The sequence below is a fragment of the Eschscholzia californica genome, unplaced genomic scaffold, assembly GCF_041429995.1.
Source record: "Eschscholzia californica isolate CP2 unplaced genomic scaffold, dmEscCali1.0.p SCAF_4, whole genome shotgun sequence".
In the NCBI taxonomy this organism is placed as follows: domain Eukaryota; kingdom Viridiplantae; phylum Streptophyta; class Magnoliopsida; order Ranunculales; family Papaveraceae; genus Eschscholzia; species Eschscholzia californica.
Window position 1 is genome coordinate 12,523,196 of NW_028238461.1, and position 21,739 is coordinate 12,544,934.

General features: G+C 36.2%; 2 protein-coding genes across 4 annotated transcripts; both read right to left on the reverse strand.

The window, feature by feature from the left end:
• Positions 1-1,053: 1,053 nt before the first annotated feature.
• LOC147542798 (AP-1 complex subunit gamma-2-like) lies at positions 1,054-16,230 on the reverse strand. Of its 3 annotated transcripts, none has more exons than XR_015223124.1 (18): positions 15,553-15,986; positions 12,095-12,397; positions 11,859-12,000; positions 10,760-10,933; positions 9,034-9,213; positions 7,997-8,151; positions 7,680-7,770; positions 6,602-6,765; positions 5,844-5,898; positions 5,168-5,290; positions 4,987-5,082; positions 4,398-4,525; positions 3,061-3,165; positions 2,707-2,957; positions 1,981-2,266; positions 1,732-1,907; positions 1,504-1,608; positions 1,054-1,408 (listed from the first exon to the last, which is right to left on the reverse strand). XR_015223124.1 is itself a non-coding variant. In XM_086632729.1 (18 exons), exons 1-18 carry the CDS (start codon positions 15,594-15,596, stop codon positions 1,313-1,315), a joined length of 2,670 nt encoding a protein of 889 aa, XP_086488855.1. In that variant the 5' UTR covers positions 15,597-16,230; the 3' UTR covers positions 1,054-1,312. The 3 variants fall into 3 exon arrangements, 2 of the variants coding, with proteins under 2 accessions (XP_086488855.1, XP_086488856.1); XM_086632729.1 differs by having other exon boundaries at positions 1,985-2,266; positions 15,553-16,230; XM_086632730.1 differs by having other exon boundaries at positions 1,985-2,266; positions 12,088-12,397; positions 15,553-15,818.
• A 505-nt stretch (positions 16,231-16,735) lies between these two features.
• Positions 16,736-20,317, reverse strand: LOC147542799 (uncharacterized). Its single transcript, XM_086632731.1, has 7 exons — positions 19,397-20,317; positions 19,226-19,306; positions 18,964-19,140; positions 18,341-18,511; positions 17,978-18,187; positions 17,796-17,884; positions 16,736-17,684 (listed from the first exon to the last, which is right to left on the reverse strand). The coding sequence occupies exons 1-7, from the start codon at positions 19,479-19,481 to the stop codon at positions 16,920-16,922; spliced, it is 1,578 nt and encodes a 525-aa protein (XP_086488857.1). The 5' UTR covers positions 19,482-20,317; the 3' UTR covers positions 16,736-16,919.
• Between the last annotated feature and the right edge of the window lie 1,422 nt (positions 20,318-21,739).

A 21,739-nucleotide genomic window follows, 5' to 3' on the forward strand; every position in this document is an offset into this window, starting at 1 on the left:
ACACGGTTTTGGTCCTATAGATCTAAAAGATTATGGCACTATACCACTTATAACAAAAAATTTAATGAATGATCGAATGAGATCTAATGGATTTTAAATGGGATTGTTGTTTCTATATCATTATATTATCATATCTATTACGAACACAAAAACGAAAAAGAAATATCTATTGCGACCTAATTAGAATTAAGATCAACTTTAATGCACGATATGAAGAAAAGTTGCAATTAACAATAAGATTTTGGGAAATGATAAAGTTACAAAAGATTTTGACAAAAAAAGGTTCCCAGTTGATGTGGCGGGTGTGGTTTCAAACTTTGACCAAATCTAGGCCGTTGAAAGATGAAAATCACAACCGCCACATCAGTTGGGAACTTTTTTTGTCAAAATCTTTTGTGATTCTAGCATCTCTCTAAGATTTTTATTCTCAAGGACTCTGTCGGCTGCCCCACTGCACTTTTGAGCTTTTTTCTTCTATTGACTTAGACCAATGAGTTATCAACGCAGTGACACATTGTGAAGAGATAATACAATAATACCTCAAGATTCATAATTTGAATAAGCACTCTAACAATTTGATGGTAGAACATCCAGAACGCTTAAGACTATCCTAAAGGACCTAAATTACATCTAATCTCCCTATACTTTCACGTATCCAAGTTTAATAAATCATAGATTTCTCTTTCACGGGGTCAAATCTAGGACTTCCGTATTAAAGAGTGGTGTTCAATTCCTACACCAAGATGTGGACTCCAATTTTGGGTGTTTGACGATGAAAAGTATCCAAACCTCATGTGGATGGCCAGATTCCGCTTAGAGAAGAAAAAACCATTAACATTGGATTTCGGTCAAATTTTATTCCTTCCTCACATATTCAATTATTTTTGTTAATATGTTGGATTTTCCTTATTTGGAAGCATTGTCTAGCTTGGGCATAGGAAGCATGTTAAGAAAATCCCTAACTTTAAAATGTTTAGTCCACGGAACCAAAAGGAAGAAGAGAGCTTTTACTCCATGTTACATAGTAGAAAAATGTGGAACAAGATACAAAAATGTGGAACTGACAAACTATTTTTCCAACTTATGGAACTACAAGAATCATATATAGGTTCCCCCAGCTTCCAAGGAGGCTCAGTTGTCCCAACAAAACACCTCAGGTTTTCTTGAATATGGCTTACAAGCAATCTCTCTCTCCCTCCCCCCTATGCGCGGAAAAGGAACCCATCCCTACTACTCTCTTTCATGGGAATATTATATGACAACGTATATAAACAAAACGTAAAAAGTTCGCACAAACAATGGTCAGGGAGCATTATAAACCAGGAGGAAAGTTGGTGACTTGACCCTGTTCCAGTGCATCTTCATTGTTCACCTTGTACCCTACCCTTATCCGCATCGCAAGAGGTTTCTGAAATTACCCAAAATCAGAAATATAATCCCACAACTACGAAAGATCAGATAGCACAACACATATAAGAGAGAGGTCTAATGGAACCTCCATACCTGTCCTTGTTGGGTATTAGTGACATTCATAGTTTGTGTGACAGACCCATTACCGCTTGCTAGAAGCGTATTACTGCTCGCTGGTTCTAACTGCAGTTGCACAAACTGTAGATCGGACAAACCAAATACGTCAAATGGTTTACTCATAAAAGAAAAAAAAAGACTAGCAACTATGTATATGAAGAATGGTGATTGAGAAACCAATGACCAAATATAACTTCTGTCTACCTTTGGAACTGCAGCTTGGAAAAGAAAATTGGTATAAACATTAGACGACATATTTGTAAAAGTAGCAGTTATCGACGTTGTTTGTGGGTTTCCAGGCTTCTTTGAGAAATTGAACATTATCTTTAACGAACTACTCTCGAAAGCAACTATAGATTGCTCCACTGACTCGTTTTTTCCTGTTCAAGAAGAGAAATTTATCAAATTACTTTGCAAGATGACCTATGAGAATATCGTAAGAAGAGGTCGTACTAACCAGAAAAGTTCATGTCTGTAAAAGAAGTGGTGTCAGTCGATGAAATGGTGGGGGATAAACTGTCCAATAAATCCATCATTGGTGTAGCTCCTAAAGGAGAAGAGACTTGTGGAGAAAATGGAGAAGTTGATGGAGATCTCTCCGGTGAAGTAATTGAAGGTCCGTTATTTAAAGAGGTGGAAAATATATCGGGTGTTGATACGTTATTCTGTACAGGAGATGATCCAATGGATAGGATATCCAGTAGACCGTCTATTCCACTTGTTTGAGCCTGGGTTGTACCTTTAACAGAAAGATGAAAACAAAAAACTTGTCAACTTGCTGGTCTAGACAGCTTGCATATTATGAGAAAAAAGATTAGAGACACATGAATTCTTGAAAAATTACAAAAATAAAAGTAGTTTTGTATAGGGGGAAACATTACAGGTAGCGGAAACATGAAACTTGCTTTTTTCGCTTTTATAAAACTTCATTTATGCAGCTGGTCGACTGTTGTTACATCCTAAAACTAGGTATAGGTTCACAAATGCGTATGTAAAAATCACAAAGTGAATAATGCGTTCTCTATGTTGTACAAAATCACAAAGTGAATATGATTAAGAGGTATAGTTTTGCAAATGAGTATGTAAATGTCAATGATCAACAACAGTATTTTAGAGGGAAGGAAAAGGAAGTGATGGTTCAATTCAGATGAAACTACATGAAAGCAGGCAAAAGAATACCTGACGTGGTCGGGGGCATGTCTAACCCAAGAATGTCAAGAAAATCACTGCCTGAAGAGCTTACTGTAGGTACATCATCAGAAGTCAAATCAAGTAAATCACGATATGGAGCAGGAGGGGTTTTGGCAACTCCGTTTGAAAGATTAAGTGAGGCTCCTGTGGGTGATGAAACAGTTGTTGGCAAAGAACCAGGCCTCTTCCCACTATAAGTTGTCTCATCTAAAACTGGCATTCGTTCGACTAATCCAGATCTGAAAAAAAAAACAGCGATGTTGCAAGTCAAAAAGATTCACTCTTAGTCTCTTACACAACCAGGCACTATAGAATGATGTGAAATTAAAACGAGTAACTCACCTGATATTCTGATGCTTACCAACAATGGAATTGAACTCAATGGATCTCTGCTGTAATTCAAGCTCAAGGCTTCCTTTGTGCTGAGCGATAATATCGTTTATCCTCCTACAAGTATCATGAAAACAAGGATCATGCATCCTGCAATAAACGCTGCAACACCACTTCAAATGATTCATGACTACTGTCACCAACACTTGGGAAGCGTACTACGACACGGTAATATATCATTAGTGTTGGCAGTACTTTGTATTTTTAATATGTAAAAATCAATAAAAGACGATGAGATAGATAAAAGACGCTTAAAATAAGCTATTCTTGTTACAAATATTTTGAGAAGAAAAAAATTGAAAGTTAATTACACGTTTTTTTCATTTTTTGTAAGTTACAGAGAAATTGTCGAGATTTTTCATTCTTTAGGGTTTCCATTTTCAAAAAATTGTGGTTATAATCTACATCGGGAGTTTGTAAACAGTTACGTAGAAAAGATCTAAAGGTATTTAATGTAATTACTTAAATCTGAACTGTCTAATGTCATTACTTAAATAGATATGGAAATATGGAAGGATTCTTGTGAAGTGATTTCAAGTTGATGTAAGAACCCAACCTTCATATCTTCCTCTCTTCTCCTTGAAATTAAGAGCCATATATATGGATTTTGCAAAACCAACCTATCAAATTAAATTATCGGCTGTTCCTTCTACAACCTGAAAATGTGCACTATTTCTCCTAATTCTAATACTGACATAATATCTTAACTGGAAATAAGCTACATAATTATTTCTAGTAGCTACCACTGTTTCCCGACATTCGATTCAAAAAATTAAGAACAGATATGCATAAATAATTTAAGATCAAGGGAAAGGGTACAGATTATGGTGAGACTCGCATAAATACATTAAAACGTAACTGGATACTCCTCTTACTATTTCCTTTTCTGCATCGGAAACTGAATACTCGTGTTCGACACTGACAGCTCAATTCAGTGGGTATAATGTAAGATGTCGTACGTAAATCTTTATGTGCACAAAATCGTATTAGGAAAAAAATACAACTTAGGTTAATGTCTTTTCTGTTGGTTGATCCCAAAATAAAAAATAAATAAAGATTTTTATAACAACGACAAACATACATACATATATGTGTGTGTGTGTGTGCGGACACCTCATTCTGGTGTCAGATAAATGTACATGTTGTCGATGACTCCATATATCATTCATATGTACACATTTTTGTTAATATCATGCTCGAAAAAGAGATAAAACATCATAACAAGAATAAAGGCATGTACACCAGACAATTAGCGAGAAGAGGTGGTAGTAAAACAAGAGAGACCTTACCCTGAACAAGATGGGAAACGCGAAGAGAGTTTCAAGAGAGCAACCAAAGACATTGCCCGAGTATCAACCTCTGTTGTATGTCGTTTCATGGCAATCTCTAAGACATCAACAGCATCAGATTCTGTTACCTGCTTCAGAAAACTTGAGTCTGGTACCTTGTTTTGAATCATTTTCATTAAAGGAATATCACAGATGAAAAAGGAGTAACCAATGACTAGTCTGATGAAATTGCTTCCCCATGCACGGTACACTTGTAGTCTTAAGTACTGAGCAAGTGATGTAATCTACTCTACCGAATATATTTTATCTGATAATGAATAAAATACTGCAAACCTGATTCATGACAGCAGATGACGGGAGTAATATGAATCACACACATAAAGATATACATTCTGATAATGCATTCTCATGGGTACAGAAATGAGGACGCAAGTGTTTTAGAAAAACTAGGCACTGCCTTTATAACTAAGGTTGTCGCTTAGTCGGTACCCCGTCCCAAGCCCAACTATCTAATAGCCAAACGGCCAAAAGTGTTAACTAATAACTGTCTCAAAAGTTAATTTGCGGACATGGAGAAGACTGCACTCACGGTAATGCGATCCTCCTTATCCAGCATCCCTATATTATTAACAAGCATTTCCCCATATTCTCCAATACACCAAACTGCCACTCGAACAAAACTTTCCTGAGAAATGAGTTAAAAGAACCAGATCAGAAAAAGCAGTGACATACTATTTACGCCATTTAGTTCAGAAGTTTATGTTAAATACCTGATCACCTGATGTTTGGAATGCCTTATAAAGAGATCTCACAGTGTATCCATGTAAGTCAGCAGCATTGCTTATCACAACAATAAGTGCATGCCATACATCATTCTTCACGAAATTTCCAGCCTGCAAGTTATCACAAAATAAACGGGTAATATTGGAAAACTCCTGACATATTAGCACAGAATAGTTAAGGCTGAAGGTGAAGAACTTGCAGCGATCTTAAGATAAAAACAAGTAAATAACCATAGCGGTGGATTTATCTGATCAAGGATTGAAGTGTTATGGAAATACAAACTGCACAAGTTATAGACATATATTAAAATATATAAGATTGAAGCTACGCCTCTTTACCGCCTCGAGGCACCGCCTCGCATTGTCAAAGAAAACCGCATCAAGGCGTAAAAACGCTTTTTTAAACATTCAGTAGCATCTAGATTTTAAACCTTGAACAGAGAGTTCAGCACATGCAACAGGGAGTTTCTGAAACTAGCGTGTAGTAAATGAAACAAATGGTTTCATTAACTTTTTGAAATAGGATAAAGTTGATAAAAGAAGGGAATTACATATCAGGGTACACATTCTTGTTTTGACTGACTAGTGAGTTGATAAACAGAAAACGAGAATAAATTGAAAATTGATAAATTTCCATGTCTCATCAGGCATCAGCAATGCCTACCTCGGATAGAACCTTTAGCATTTGATCGATATACCATATTTTTGCAGGGGAAAACCTGTTAAACAAAGAATAGAACCTCAAATGAGATGGTGCTAACATGCATAAAACAAACCTCAGAAATATGAGTTGTGCCACAGCATAAAAATTACTCTTTCTACGGGTACAAGTATTTAAGTCTCAGTATCCGACATGTGTACTGGGTTTCAAACTGTGAGTGGAGAAATGTGACACCCCCAGCCTTATATTGTCCAAGCTTTAGACACCTAGGTCTAAGCCCAGAGTTACGAGGTTTTGTTCTTGGCGAAGGCTCCACGAGCCCACCCAAAATGCCTCGACACTTACTAAGCTTGACAGTACACCTATTGCCCAGGCTCTGGACACTCTCGCAAGATTGACAGTCCTCACTCTTGCGAGAGTGTCCGGAGCCTGGGCTATAGGTGCGCTCAAGCTTAGTAACTGTCAAGGACTTTTGGGTGGGTTCGTGGAGCCTTCCAAGAACAAAACTCCGTACATGTTGGGCTTGGGCCTGGGTGTCTAAAGCGGGGACAATATCGATATTTGCTAAGCTTGGGGCGTCACAACAAAGGCCAAATTGGGGCACAATCATAAGTCATTAGGTTATTTATTTTGCCGAACGTTTTTCTATTATACACAGAAGACATTAACGGGTATACAGTTTTAAGATTGTGTGTGAATGAACAGAAAATGTACACACTTTATTTATTATTTTTGAAAAGAAGACTGAATTTTGTACTTACTTCTCAATAATGGAGCAAATTTTGGCAGTAAGGTCTCCCTTGAATTCTTGATCACTTACTTCCAGATAGTCGATGAGTTCTTTCGTCAAAGGCTCCACATTGCTCTCATTTACTAAGAGATATACGAGTTCAAGAGCCCGCTTCCTAATTGAAGGATCTGAATCCTAAGAAGACACAAGCAGATCAAACGATGCACAATAACTAACTCTCCATGAACAGCAAGCCTTCTTTCTGGTATCTTATATATCTTCAATTTCATAACTCAAATTGAAAATAAGTGTCACTAGTTTGACGTCATAATTGCACCCTTAACTAGGCATAAAGAACCAGTATATTAGGAAAAAATATGTATATGGTTATAATAAACCAAAGGTCTCATGGTAAGACAATCAATCAGTCAATTGCCTAAAATAACATTATTTCTTTTTTGAAGATTACTGGTAACATGTTATATTCACCAACTACTGAGCGAAATGCTTCGTCTCTCCAGTGTTTCCAGCAGCCATTTCTCAAGTGCAGTAAGCAACCATTTGATAGTGGGTTCTGCCTTGAGAGATGTAGCAGAATATTTCATGAGTTGCATATCGAGAACACTGTAAGCAGAATCCATATTTAACTCTGCTATTTCTATGGAGCTCGCACACAAATCTTCTAGAAAGCTGGGATGCAGTAGACTTGATTCTTAGATGGGGGAATATGTATGTGCACTCATCTGCCTTTAGCTTTTTTCTTTCTGTCACTTGTTTTTGGTGGCTTGCTTCTCGTAAGTGTTGCCCCAACACCACCATCAATATATTGTGGTATTGCCTCTTCCGTAAAACTACAAAAAGAAACCAGATGACCTGATTCCTAGGATGGAACCTGGATTTCTGACTATACGTTTTCACAATTTCATCTGATAATTTTCCAAATTTTATTTCGCATCACTCGCTGTTCTGATTATTTAATAACAGTTTTTACCTTTTCAAGAATATATTAATAAAATAGTCAAAATACATGAGTGGACATTTGAAATAATAAAATACAGTACCATCTTTAGTGGTTATTTTTTGAGGAACCAGTGGTTCACATATAATACCTTTACACGCTCCAAAATTGTTGCTCGGTGCCTCTGAACTGCTTGAGCATCTACTTGGATAGCCTTCATCAGCATGTTCAGGGCAACGTATCTGCCACAGAAATGGTGTTAAAGGGGAACGATGAAACAACATATGGCCACTAGCCCCATCTTTATTTGCATAAAAGATATTACCATACCTAACTTCATTTTTATCAGTAAATAAGATCAATTAATATCACTAAATAAACAATTACAGATTGAGGGCCGAACTAGTAATTTTGAAGACACTAGTAATAAGAAATATCCCAACATAATTTTTAAAACAAAAAGCTGACCTGATATTGTTGTCACGGTTTGACAAGAATCTACCCAAAATATTAATTGCAAGGACACGCAAACCACTATTGTCTTCAATGCTCATAATAGTTTCAACACATCCATAGAGAATGGCATTCCCTGCATTTTTATTTGTTTCGGTCTTTGTTGCAACCTAAAAGAGGACACCAGTATGTTAAAGAGAAGTGGAAGGAGAAAAATTGGCATATCAACAAACAATAATCATAGAATTATTTAACTCGTATAACTTATATTCCTCAGTCCTCGCAACGCAATATGAAAGTCAAATAACTGATAAACACCTCAATGCATGTTTCCTTCTAATTTAAATTCATGCCACTTGATAACATCATAGGTCAAGGACCACTCACGGGACTACATGGGCTAACAAAAATTTGTAAACATATGATAATTGCATGTTAGTTGAAAATATGAAAACAGGGTATAAATATTTCTCATACTGTCGGAAACACTAACACAATTGCACAGCATCGCACTTAGAAAAGAAATAAAAAGATGGGGCGTTTTTGTGTGCAGAAAATCACACAAAAGAAAGAGAGAGGGCTCTATCAATATAAAATGAACGTATAGTTAGTTAGTTACTAAGAAATAAGATAATTAGAAAGATATGACTAATTATATGAATGTCTTTTCCTGACAGACGCCTAAGTTTGTTGTTCTCAGTCAAGCTCCTGATATACATACTTGACATCCTAGTATGCCTGAATTTTTGTCGTTCAAGCATCTTATTATCTTCCTCTGCTTAGTACTTTCTTTGCAGTTTAATATCTTCTCTTGAAATACTTCATACTATAAATATTGTGATTGCATGTGGAGATAAATGCATAGCTTTTTAAAAGAACACAACTCACTCCCAACTTTTTATTGATTAGCGGATAGAACCTCCTAATTTTTCTTTACTGTTAACAGTTTACGGTAGTAGGTCAATAATAAATGCAGTGCAACTCTTCATTAGATGAAAAAGTAAAGCTTCACAGGCGATAAGCAACGAAACAAAAGGGATGCAGAAACATACCTGGGCAAGAATGTCATTCATACAATCACTAGCATCAGCATCTCCTTGGCCCAATACTCGTAAAAGCCTAAGCAATCGAATATGGAGGAAAGGATCTGCAATCCCCGCAACATCATACTCAGGTGCATATGGACTATTCACTACATCTCTGAGAACTTTAACCACACCTTCTGTGCACTTCTATAATCATAAAGAGAAAAAGGATACGTCATCTTACTCGTTATCATTTATCTGTATTGGCATTAAATCAGCGTCTCATTATAGTTAAATAAGGTACAAATGAAATTACTCCGACCACAAAAGAAATATGGAGTCTGATGCATACAAGCTGACATAGCAGCTTATCACCTAAACCAAAGGATATTTCAGCTACTAGACATAGCGTTCTGTCATAAAATTCCTACTAGGTCAAGTCCGACACCTTCTGGATATAAGACCTACACCATAGACCTAAGCCAAAACTATTTTAAGGATGCATGTCAAGGATTAATTTCTAGCAAGAATCATGTTTTATGCTCTTACGGAAATGATATTACATATACCTTGACAAGCAACAAAAGGAGATCAAATCCTTTTCTTCTATTCTCAAGTCACATACATATCGAAAGCTTCCTGTTCAAGGAAACTTTGTGAAAAAGAGATTTCAATTAAACCAACCGAAGTCTCCAGTATCAACTGCTATAACATACGACTCTAGCACTTAGAAAAGCTACTTCTAATATATAAACAACCCATTTAAAGTCACTGACTACTCTTGATAGGTCATCAAGTAGTTGTCAAGTTCACCGACTCGGGTAGTTGTCAACTTCACCGACTCGAGTGGTTGTACTCAGCCACCAAGGTTCTCAAATCGATTTAATTCACGACTATTATCCAACTTAGCTGAGTAGATGTCTAAACTCATCTCGAACTAGTTATTATCATACTTCTTTTCATCTTTTCTTCTTTTGATCAATATGAATAATTGTAATTATTTCGGTTTGTTGCATCAGAGATTATATTTTACTTGATATTTAGTGTAAATCGTATAATTATTCCATTTTGCTGTAATATTATATTTTACTTGATATACTAGACTTGAGTTGTTTTGGGTCATTTTCATATTACATTAATATATTTGTAGAAATTACTGATAAATATAGATTATATATGGCAACTGAACAGCTACTTATCAAATACTCTTTCCTAGTCGTTGATCCGGGCAACTAGAGTCTGGTTCCAACTCTACATCTTAGTAAGTTAAGAAAGCTTTATACCAGCCTACGTATTTCAAAGAAAATGTCAATATACGGGATTTACTTTTCACAGTAGTCAAATGCATTATAATGTTCCTGCAACGACATGTCACACAGTCAGTCAATAACGTGGTTGTATTAGTTGTCTGTTTATACTTTATAGATTCACAAACTAAAGTACATCAATTCCTATGTGCAGGTAGACACAAGACAAACTTATAGTCGTTATAGGCAACGCTACCCAAGAGATGCAGAAGCCAGACATAAGCTTTTAGCGCTACGCAGCTAAATTGCACAAAACATCAGAACAACTTTTATAATTATGAGCCAGGATATCAATATAATTCTATTACCAGCATAAGACATCAATATTCTGCATAAATTTGCATAGCTAGAAACTGTATTTGATGCGACGAATAAGTACCAAGTGCAAAAGGCAGGATGGTAACTCAGACGAAATGGAAGCATGTCAACCAGACCAAGAGAGTCACCTTTCTAAAGTACTCAAGGGCTTCTGTGCTTTCTCTGCATAGATCTGTACATAATTGAACTCCTGTAATCAAAACTCCATGATGCTTTTCTTTAAGTAAGGTAGCAGCATGACCCATAAAATTCTCTGCCAGGTCAGGGACTTTCTTTATAATCCTTATAGAGCATAAAGCTGCCTAAACCCACAAAAGAAATGCATAGTCAACAAGCAATCGGAAAGGACAAGAAAAGGGCAATATAAGTAGAGCAACAAGAAAATGAAAGCCAAATTTAGAATCAAATTTTGGGAGACTGTTGGGTGCACCTAAATCTATTCATAACTTAAGAAATGTAAGGTGAACAATTACTACACGACCTTGCTTTACCAATAGAAAGCAATACTAAAAAAGAGCACACAAGTGAAACCATACCATAGGGTAGTAATATAGACAACAGAACACACATAATTTGCAATCCATTGATTCATGTAGGACATATAACACTAACATATTCATTCAGCCAAAGTGAATATGAACTAAAAGCTGCAATTAGCATATATTGATCTTCTCATGATGGCACCATCAACATAAAAATTCATTCAACCCTAAGGAAATGCCCTTGTAGAAAATGGCTGCAAATTAGGGCAGCACATGTACCAGTAAATTTAAGTTAAAATTTGCAGAAGTATAGTTTTCTGCAAGGATGTGTTCGAGAAATCATCCTCAAAAAATCAGCCAATAAACAATTAAATGTGAGTTCTCATGATCATTGGTGATGGACATCCAATGCCATGAGTCAATGGGACCTGATCCCTATGTCTAAAGATTTCTTCTGAGAAATAGAACATTCGCCAAGCATTAGAAAACAAATACAAGGACAAATTCATAGTAGGATTTCCATCCTCTAGTAAATAAACAAATTCAAGAGCATAAGATCTCTTAAATAAAAAGAAGACACCATCAAATAAACCACTACCACCCAACCTTTCCTTCTGATATTGATAATGACATAAGTCACCTTTGACCATGACTTAATGGCCAAAGTGCCAATGTCTTCAATTCCTAGCAATTTATTCCTAGGCTTACTGCTTTAAGAAACCTCTGTAACAGTAGAAAATAATACTTTTTTCCGGATGTTCGGGTCACGATTTTGAAGCAATCTTTCAACTTCAGGAGCAAGATCACGAGCCATTTCTGCTGAACAAATATTTCCAAGAGCACAAAGAGCGAGACCGACAATGTACTGGTTTGAGTGATTGAGATCTCTGCACATATGTCAAGGTTTTGAACATTAACATAATACACTCACAAGGGAAAAAGTATAATAGAAGAAACATGTGTCTGCTAATTACTGCGTACTGTTTTACGGAGTTCGTGACCAGCATGAGAACTTCTTGTCTCTCGTCCAGTAGCAACATGAGGCCAAGATATCCTATTCTCTTTTCAGGAAATCCAGAAGAGGCTATCAATTTCAGGCACTCCATTTGACCAAAATGTGTGGGATAACCAAGCATGTGAATGAACATGAGCTTTGCCAGGTTACGATGCCTGTAATCATCATCATTTTCACCAATTGCAGCACGAATGGCAGCACACTCTTTTCTAACAACAGCACGCTCTTCAGCTGCCGTTTTGCAAGCACGTATAGCCCGAATCATGTCCCTACAATGACACAGATAGTAAAGGTGCATCTTATTAATTTGATAAGAATATGTTGAGAAGAGTATTAGGCTGTTAGCTTTCAGTAGAAAGAAACACGACATTTTGTTATTTTATGGTATTAGAACAGGTAAATAGCAACAAACTAACAAACAAGCATATACGAAGAATATGGCTTTCATATGTTAACTGGAGCAGAAAAGTTTGATTTGGTTATGTGTCCCTAGTCTCTAGAAGGAAAACATGAAAACAGAAACGAGATACAGATCTTGACTATTGTTCTACGTGTGTTCCGTCACCTGAACCAGTACCAATGATACTAGCTCAACTTTCGCATTCCATATATGGTATGACTATTTTATTATCTGCGCATCATAATCATTTTTTTTTTGTGAAATGCCTGTTCTTAGCTATTCTCTCTAAACAATGATGGTTACTTCTCGTGGATGCACTATAAATTGTTATACATCATAGGCAACAAGAATTGATGTGTTCCAACATCTTTGGCAAATAAGTAATGGGAAGGCACGTCTGGAGATTAATCCCTCTAGGCCTCTAGTATATGGGCTATTTGGAAGGAAAGAATATGGCAATCTTCAAAGGGAATCTGTAACGACAAATGGGATCATAGAAGTTGTGCAGAATATTTTGTATAGTTGGAGACTGGAGTAGGGGGTAGCTGGGCTAAATATAAATCATACATGGACTTCGCTAGGAATTGGGAAGCTTTAACACTATAGCTTTCGTAATGACCACAGATGCCAAATCTGCTTTCTCCGTAGAGAAAATGAGCTCTATGGGATCTTGTACAGTTCTCCATTTTCAATATTAATTTAAATTAATCGAAAAAATGAAAGAAGCCTCGGCAGCTACAAGGTACTATAATAAGAAGTATGCAGCCACAGATATTGTCTTAGGAATGGATCTTTTATTTTGCAACATAAATTAGGAATTCTGGTATAATGGAACTAGAACTGGGCCAGACTTTATTGTAACTCGTACTTCAAGAAGTTCTAGGAATCTAAGAAAATATCAAGAAGTACATAATAAATCGTATGATTTATCCTTAAAAACTGTATTATTTATTTCCAATTGTCGGGATTTATGTCCTACAATGCATTGTAAGTATCTTGTGACACACGCATCAATCATAATTACTTATAGTAAACCAACGAAGAGTCACATGATGTTGTTTATGAGATATACAAAGGAGACTTCACGTAACTCTACATGTGGCTTGTGGTATTGACTGACGTCAGTCTATATCATGACACACAAGGATGATCACCTAATGAGAAGACGAGTCTACGGAGTCTGACTCCTAATCCCAGTGTCTGATGTGTTCTAACACATTGAGCAAGCCCGTCGCTGATGCAAATGATTCTAGAATATGGTAAAAATTCTCTAGTGTCTGGAACAGTCTAGTTAATAGTCTAGTTAGTCAAAGAATATTAAATGCTAAATATCAATGAAGTGTCTAGGTCATGTAGAGAGCTGTCTAGAGAAGTGGAAGGGTTGTATCTAAAATGCTGTAAGTAGGGAAACTCTCTAGTTTGTAAGGCGGTCTACATCTTTCTGGAATCAAGTAGTAGTAAAGTTATTTTTTAGCAAAGGATTTCTCAAACTCTTTTTCCTTGGTTTCAACTCAAGAAATCAGGGCTCCGACGGTGTTTGCAGTAATATCCTTTCGATTCTAAGAAGCAAGTGCTAACCTGTTTGCTTTAAGGGTGTTTGGAGTAATATACGTTCGATTCTAAGGAAGCAAGTACTAACCTGTTTGCTTTAATCGCGATCTCAGTTGTCTGAATGTTTAGATTCTACGAATAGCACATACCCCACAGGTTTACCAAGGGCTTTGATCAGACAGTGAGGTCCATTGTGATCCAATATCTAGGTCACATGCTTCCTCAAACTGTAGAGTGGCAAGCCCCTTGTGCTGAGGAGTGTGGGATGCGCGCTCGCACTAGACCCCAACCACAAGGGGCCAAAACATTTTTCATTTCCTCTTAGTTTTGGGTTTGGTCAATGCTTTTTAGGTTCACCCTTTTGACTATTCTATGACCCAATGTGTAAGAAGTGAAGTACTTTTCTCTTTCTACTTACTATAATTCCGATTCTTTCTTTCTCTCTCTAAAATTCTTAATATTGTCTGTCTCTAGGAGGGAGCACCTAGGATTACTATTTACTACTATATCTAAAACTTTCTCTCCTTCTTCTCCCATCTTTGAGGAAACTCCAAACATTGTATGCAACTCCTTTTGGCATTTATCCTAGTTGTTCTTTTCTTTTCTCACTCAAGTCAGTTACATCTTTATGTCCTTTTAGTCTCTACAAGACTACAACAACAGAGAAACAAAATGACTAGTCCAAAATAATTTGATACCTAACAAAATCAGTACATAATGTTTCCGTTTGAATCTAGCCCATCTCTTGATCATAAGCTGTGCTAAAGACGGTGAAGGTGGTGGCACCAACATCTCAAGATGGTGACCAAAGAGACACTAGTAACGGATATTGTGGCCGTGAGCCTGGTTGATGTTCAACATTTGAGTGTGCATGGGGTGTTTATCGAGTGCATGTTTGTGATATGGAGAATTGATATATGGTTACCTACCTACCTACCAGTCTGCCACAATCAAATGTGAGAATAGTCCCACATGGTAGAAGAATGATTTAGTAACCAAGAATATAATGTCTACGTCTTCTACACTCACTGCTATTGGTTTTGAATTGGATGCCAACAAACTTAACATGGTATGAGAGCTAGACCCACGACCGATAGGTTTAAAATCACATATGTTCCACGTCCCCAAAAGAGAAACACGTGTTAGTCTCAAAGATCGCGACATTCAATCTTGGTGAAGTTTAGCTAATTAGGTAAGATCGCGACATTCAATCTTGGTGAAGTTTAGCTAATTAGGTAAGAGCTAATTAATTTGATATTGTTCCTAAAGAAAATTACACCCAATCTCAACACTTCATTGCAACAAAACCTATCAATTTCACTAATTTTTCGAATTAAGGCACAATTAGAATCATAAGTAGTTCAGTACTTAAGTTTCATAGTTCCTGATCAAAATGACAAACAACTTAAAACAGATAATAAGGTAAATGATCTAACGAGAAGAAATGAAATGATAGGAGATGATGTTGCTTACCTTAACCTAGTTCCAGAAGAGAAAGAATTCATGACTGTATCCATTGGGAAGCTCTTGGTTACCTTGATTCGATCAGAATTAGAGTGAAAAGAACAGATGAAGATCCACAGAAAAAGAAAGGAGACGAACAGTTGGGAAGATGATTCAAATGTGAATGTCAATGTGTAGAGAGAGAAAGAAATTGATAAATCTAACAGAGAAGAGAGAGATTATTAAGGAATTTGGAAAAAATGCAGGAAGAGATTTGGATCTGAGAGTGAAGAGAGAGAGAGAGAGAGGAGAAGAATAATTAATAAAATAAGTTTATTTTAGGAAATTTTATAGGCACCTTTTTTGCTAGTGGCAAACCTCATCCAAGGGAGTTATATAAGCAGCCCTTTCTATAGTGGTGTAAATAGTGTTTTTGGCTCCATGAATTGGAGTTGGCTATGCCCAAAGTAATTTTTGGTAGGATGCATTCTTATTTTGAAGATTAGCATACTTTAAGAGGTACGAATCTGTGTCTCGAATTCGAAATCAATTTGATAACCACTCTTGTCAACTGTTGTTGACCCGAAAATGCGTTCTCTCTCCCTAAACTTTTCGCCTTTTCTCTCTCTAAGCTTCAGGCTGAGGTAGATTCTAAATGACTAATGTCCCCCCCACAGTTGCACAAAAGGGAACTGATGGGCTCCTCCCAAAGACCATTTGAGTGTTGCAACTTTTATACTGAATCTTGGTAGTGGTGGTGGCCCATGGACTCATTGGTCCATAGCCAATCTGACCTTGTTGTGAGATGGAGATGGCAGACAAGTTGATGTATATTTCAGTAAACAATTATTGTGTTACTGCCCATTGGGTCCTAATTGATTGCGATTGAACGAGAAATTTTACGCTTCTACGCCTAGTAGAGAAATGTTACGCTTTTAATTTTACACTTCTACGCCTATTAGAGAAATGTTACGCTTTTACGCCTAGTAGAGACATTTTGTTTATCCCTGACTTGTTTTTGTCAGAAATACAATAGCCATCTCAATTTATTTCAAAAGACGACTCTTAGTGGAGGCGTATTTATGTCTGACTGAAATGGGCCCAAAATCAGTCGGACGCAATCGAAATCTCATGAGAAATATACAAAACATTCTGAAATCTAATTCGAGTGAATAGAAATCTCAAGTCCAATTTTCTATTTGAATTCAAAAGATAAAAAAAGCACCACCTAAGATATAATGCATTCATTTACTGAGTGAAACCCAAAGAACACTAATAAGATGCTCATAGAAAAAACTACAACATTGAAACAAGGAGCTACAAAATTCCACATTAAGCTCTATCCTATAACTATGAAAACCATATATTTAATCTATCATATTTAGTAGTACAAATCATTAGTATCCACTACTATATCCCATGTAATTTATACGAGAGCGAATATTGTGATGATTATAAATTGGATTTCCATAATCAACAGCCTTTATTACTACTGCTTTTTTTCGTCCATCTTGTTCTTGGACTGCCCCAAAGACGATCTCGTTGGTTGTTTCGTTGCTCTGTTCATAGAACGTCTTTGAATCTGACGGATAATGTTGTTGCTGATGTCGATGTTGTTTCTGTTGTTGTTGTTGTTGTTGTTGTTGTTGTTGTTGCTGCTGATGATATTGTTGTTGCTGTTGTTGTTGTTGTAGGTAATGGTGGTGTTGCTGCTGCTGTAGTTGTTGCGGATGAAAATCACCATTCGGCCCGCTATAGTAAGCCCGACTCTGACGGGCCGGGTACGTTTTCTCTGCGTCTTTGGACATAAAAGCATATGTCTTTCTTGGCGTCCTAGCTTCTAGTGAAGGTGGTCCATCGTCATCCGGTATCACAAAGCTTTCTTGCAAAGGCCACTCATTCTGAATATGGTGTTTCTGTGGGTAGTGATATTGTTGTTGATGATTGACAATCTTCTTTCTAAATGTGAACAACCCTCCAAGAATTTCTCCTGTCGCCGACCATGAAATGACAACAAGCCTCCACATTAAACCAAAGAAGCCCTCTTCTTGTTTCATTTGGTCGTCTTCTTCGGTTGGAATTAGTGGAGGCCTTAAAGATGGTTTCAATGGTTTCTCGTACGGACTTGGTGGGAAGTTTACTTTATTAGAAGTTATCCGATCCTATGAGACCAAATTAGAACTTGTAAGTTCTTCTGCAACTTGGGTAGCAAGATATACTCAAATGGCAAAAGGAGAAGAATAAGAAAGGCGAAATAAGACTTGAGTACTTACATTTTGAGTGGTAAACATTGAAACTACTCTCCGTTGAAGCAATGCTAGCATAAAGCCAAAGAACACTGCCGCAGCGACCACAGCAACCCCTAGAACGTAAAATTTTGCATTATTCATCTAACCCATCTCCGATATCAATAAACAACATTGAAGATAATGAAAGTTGGAGAAATTTAGTTTACCTATAGGAAAATCACTTCCATATTCGGAACCACAATCTTCGTATTGGAGTTGTATTTCTCGGATTGCTTGGTTTACTCTATCTATGACTAGGAGAGAGCAACTACTTCCGATATAAACCACATCAAAATCCGTTGAAAACTTTGCATCTTCGCTTGGCCCGTCAATATGCCCTCCTCTTCCCCAATTCCCTCCTGCAATTGTTGTAACCCCTACACAATAACAAGGAAATCTCGGGTTAACTCATATCTCCCTAAAACACATTCTTATTACTGAAAACAACTCAAGAATACATATAAATGTGGAAAGATGATGGAGAAAATATCGGTTATCAATGGGTTAGAAATCAAATTCTACTTATCTACCTGTTTCACTAATCTTTCTGATCACCATGTTCATAGTATCCGCTACGTAAATATTCCCTCTATCGTCAACTGTTAACCCTTTCGGATGACTTAGTCTTGCATCTCTTGGCTTCCCATCGACATGTCCTGAGTACCCGTCTGGTGAACCGGCAATCAGCTTGGGCCTACTATCTGCATTTTACCCCTCAATCCGAATCAGACGAGACAAAGATCAAAGCAAATGCTAAGAACTAAAACATAATTCGGTCATAAATTCTAAATGAACAGGAAAGTTAGAAGCTTCTTCATTAACAAAGGAGAGAAATTGCAGAATCTTAATTTTCAAAAAGTAAAGTAAAAGATCACAAATTTCAAAAAAGATGGAGTTAGGTTTTGAAGAAACTATTGAACTGAAAGATCTCATTATGTACTTATACAAAAAGTAGATTTGATCTGATTCTAAATAAAAGCAAACAGAAATTGAAATAAGGATCTAGGTCTTCACAGAAATTTCCTAATATCTTATGAAAAACTGATCAAAACCCACAAAATTGGGGAAAAATCAGAAAAGTAAATCATGGGTATTTTCAGAAATCTCTCAACAATCAAGCTATGATTAGGGTTTAAATCAATGTACAACTTACAACGAGATAAGGGTTGGGAGATTTTGTAGAGATTACTATTAGCAGAATCCAAAATCAGAAGCTCCCCAGTAGGTAAAACTTGAACTGAGTAAGGCTCAATTCCAAGCTTACTTCCATCAAAAACAGTTTCAACATTATACCCACTTTCAAATTTCATCATAGAACGAGTAGAAACTCCTGAAAGAACAAATCAAAATCAATTTCAGTTAAAAAAGAAGAACAATCAAAAACAACAATGTGGGTTTTTCTTTAGACATTTTACCTGTTTTTGTGGTAGTTTTTAGTGACCATAGCCATTTGATTAATGGAGTAAGTGCATTTGAAACAAACTTACTAACAATTACTGCAGAAAAAGATCAAAACTTTAGGGTTTCATAAACAAAATTGACCATCAAATCAAAACTATGAAAAGAAAATGATAAAAAAATCTTACTTGCAGGAGTAGTAGCTAGAGCTGATGAAAATCCACTAAACAAAACCATAAAAATAAGAACCAACACAAACCCATTTTTACCCATCACTCTAATCCTTAGAGAAACTACATAAAGTGTGGTAGATAAAGAAAATTGAAACTATGTATAATGAAAGAAACCCTAAATTCTGATATGGGTAACTGTGCTTTTTTCTTTATCTAGATTGCTGCAGCTGCTTACTGAACAAGATAACCTTATTACTTTGAAAGGAGAGATGGAAATAGACAGTAGAATAGATGAAGAGAGTGTGAAAGAGACAGAGGGTAGGAAGTGTTTATTATAGAAAGATGATGATGAGCGTATTGGTGAAGATTAATGGAGGTTGAAAGAGAAAGGTAGCACTAGAGAGAAAGACTGAGAGGAGGAGGAGAGAGAACAAGTATAAAAGAAAGAATCATATTCTCTGTTTATAATGTACTTAAAAAACTGTTATTAATCTAGTTTGGATCTAGTTAAACACTTGTCCTGAGTCCTGACTACCGCCTTACACAAATTTCTTACAGTTTTTTAGGTTCTTTTTAGAGAGGATTTTGATTGAATGCACTCTCACTCGAAAACATTTTTATTTTAACATATAGGATTGTAACTCGAATAGCGAGACTTTTTTTTTTTTTTTGTCGAAAGAAATAGAGTGATTTTTTTTTTGGCAAAAGAAATATAGAGATTTACATATCTTCCAAAGTAAACTTCGGCATTTTTTTTTGATGCAACAAAAAAAAATTTACCATTTGAATTCAACACATGGTATTTTGATATGAGACTGATTCACATACATTGCTGAGGAAAGTCCATGTGTTTGGGGAAATAGAAAAAAAATTTCCAAACACAACCTTCTTCTGACGTCGGTAGCAAATGGTCATCGGCTAACTCTATGCTAGCGTTGGAGTTCTTTTTCACTTCTATCTCTTCTCATCTCCCTCTTCTTTCTTCTTTCTCTATCTCTCTCTCATCTTTTTATCTCTCTCCATCGCTCTCTTTGCCTTTTTCTCTCTCTCCATATTCCGGCAAGGAGAAATCCCTTCGTCACAACTCTTCGTTTGGAAAATCAGACGAAAGTTGCTTCGCCTTGGTCTGTGCAGACGATCGTCTGGCAAAATCATACAACCACATCTAGAGGAGAGAAAAAAGAGAGAAAATAAAGAGGGGAAAAGAGAGAAAATAAAGAGCGAATGAGAGAGAGAGAGAGAGAAAGGAAGAAAGAGATTGTGGCGACAACTGTAGTTGAAGGTGGTGGTGGTGGTAGCTCAGAGTTGATAGTGGTGATGGTGGCGTCAGAGTTGATGGTGGTGGTGGGACGAGAAGACGAGAGATGAAGAAACTAAAAAATATTAAAAGTGGGAGGGTGTAGAGGAAACAAAAGAATACTAATTTATTTTTCTATTTCACTTTCAGGAAGCAACCACTTATTTAAAACTGGATAATATGTTTGTCCAATAATATCACTCACAAATGTGAACGATTAGCTTGAGGTATAACATAACTATTTGAGCCAGATTTCATCACGTGACTTCTACAAATATGTTATAACATCGTCTAGGCAAATAGTAAAATTAAATAACAATAATTGTCTCTAGAAAAACATATATAATTGTTTTTTTGAACATATATAATGGCCAAGGTAAGAAAAAATAAATTGTTATTACTATTAAATTGGCCTCTTTTTCTCAAAAGAATAGTAATGGCTTTTTGGGATTCATATTGTCTTTATAAGATAAGGGTTTGGCTTCAACAGAAAAAAAAAAATAAGGGGTTTGGATAAGTGTTTCAAATCCTTCACACTCTTCAATATCTTAGGATAATTTCATTTTATTTTTCTATTTATTTAGAGAGTGATACTATTGTTTATTTTGTGTGTAGAGAGAAACTAAAAAGGAAAATAGATTAGGAAAATTGTTTACAAAAAGTAGATTGTGTTCATTTGTAGCTTTTAATTCTTTGACTGTTCAAATAATTTTCTTTTCTCCTTTTAAGTGTGATTAATATTCTCTAAACTTCTTTAGTGTATAATTAAACTTTCCTCTTTATCTTTCCTCATTCTTTTTTTCATTTCTTCTATTTCCTAGCTTATCATGTGGCTTTGAGAATCAAATATGGGGTACGTAATACTAAAGAGGATTACCAAAGTGTTGGACACCCACATATACTTTTTTATATGGGAATGTGAATATGTATGTTTATGAACTTACCTATGTCTTTTGAATCATTTATATGTTGTTGCTATAAGCCTATAACCAACTAGGTTTCGGAATATATTTCATTAAAAAAAACTAGGTTTCGGAATAAAGTGATTTCACAATACTGCC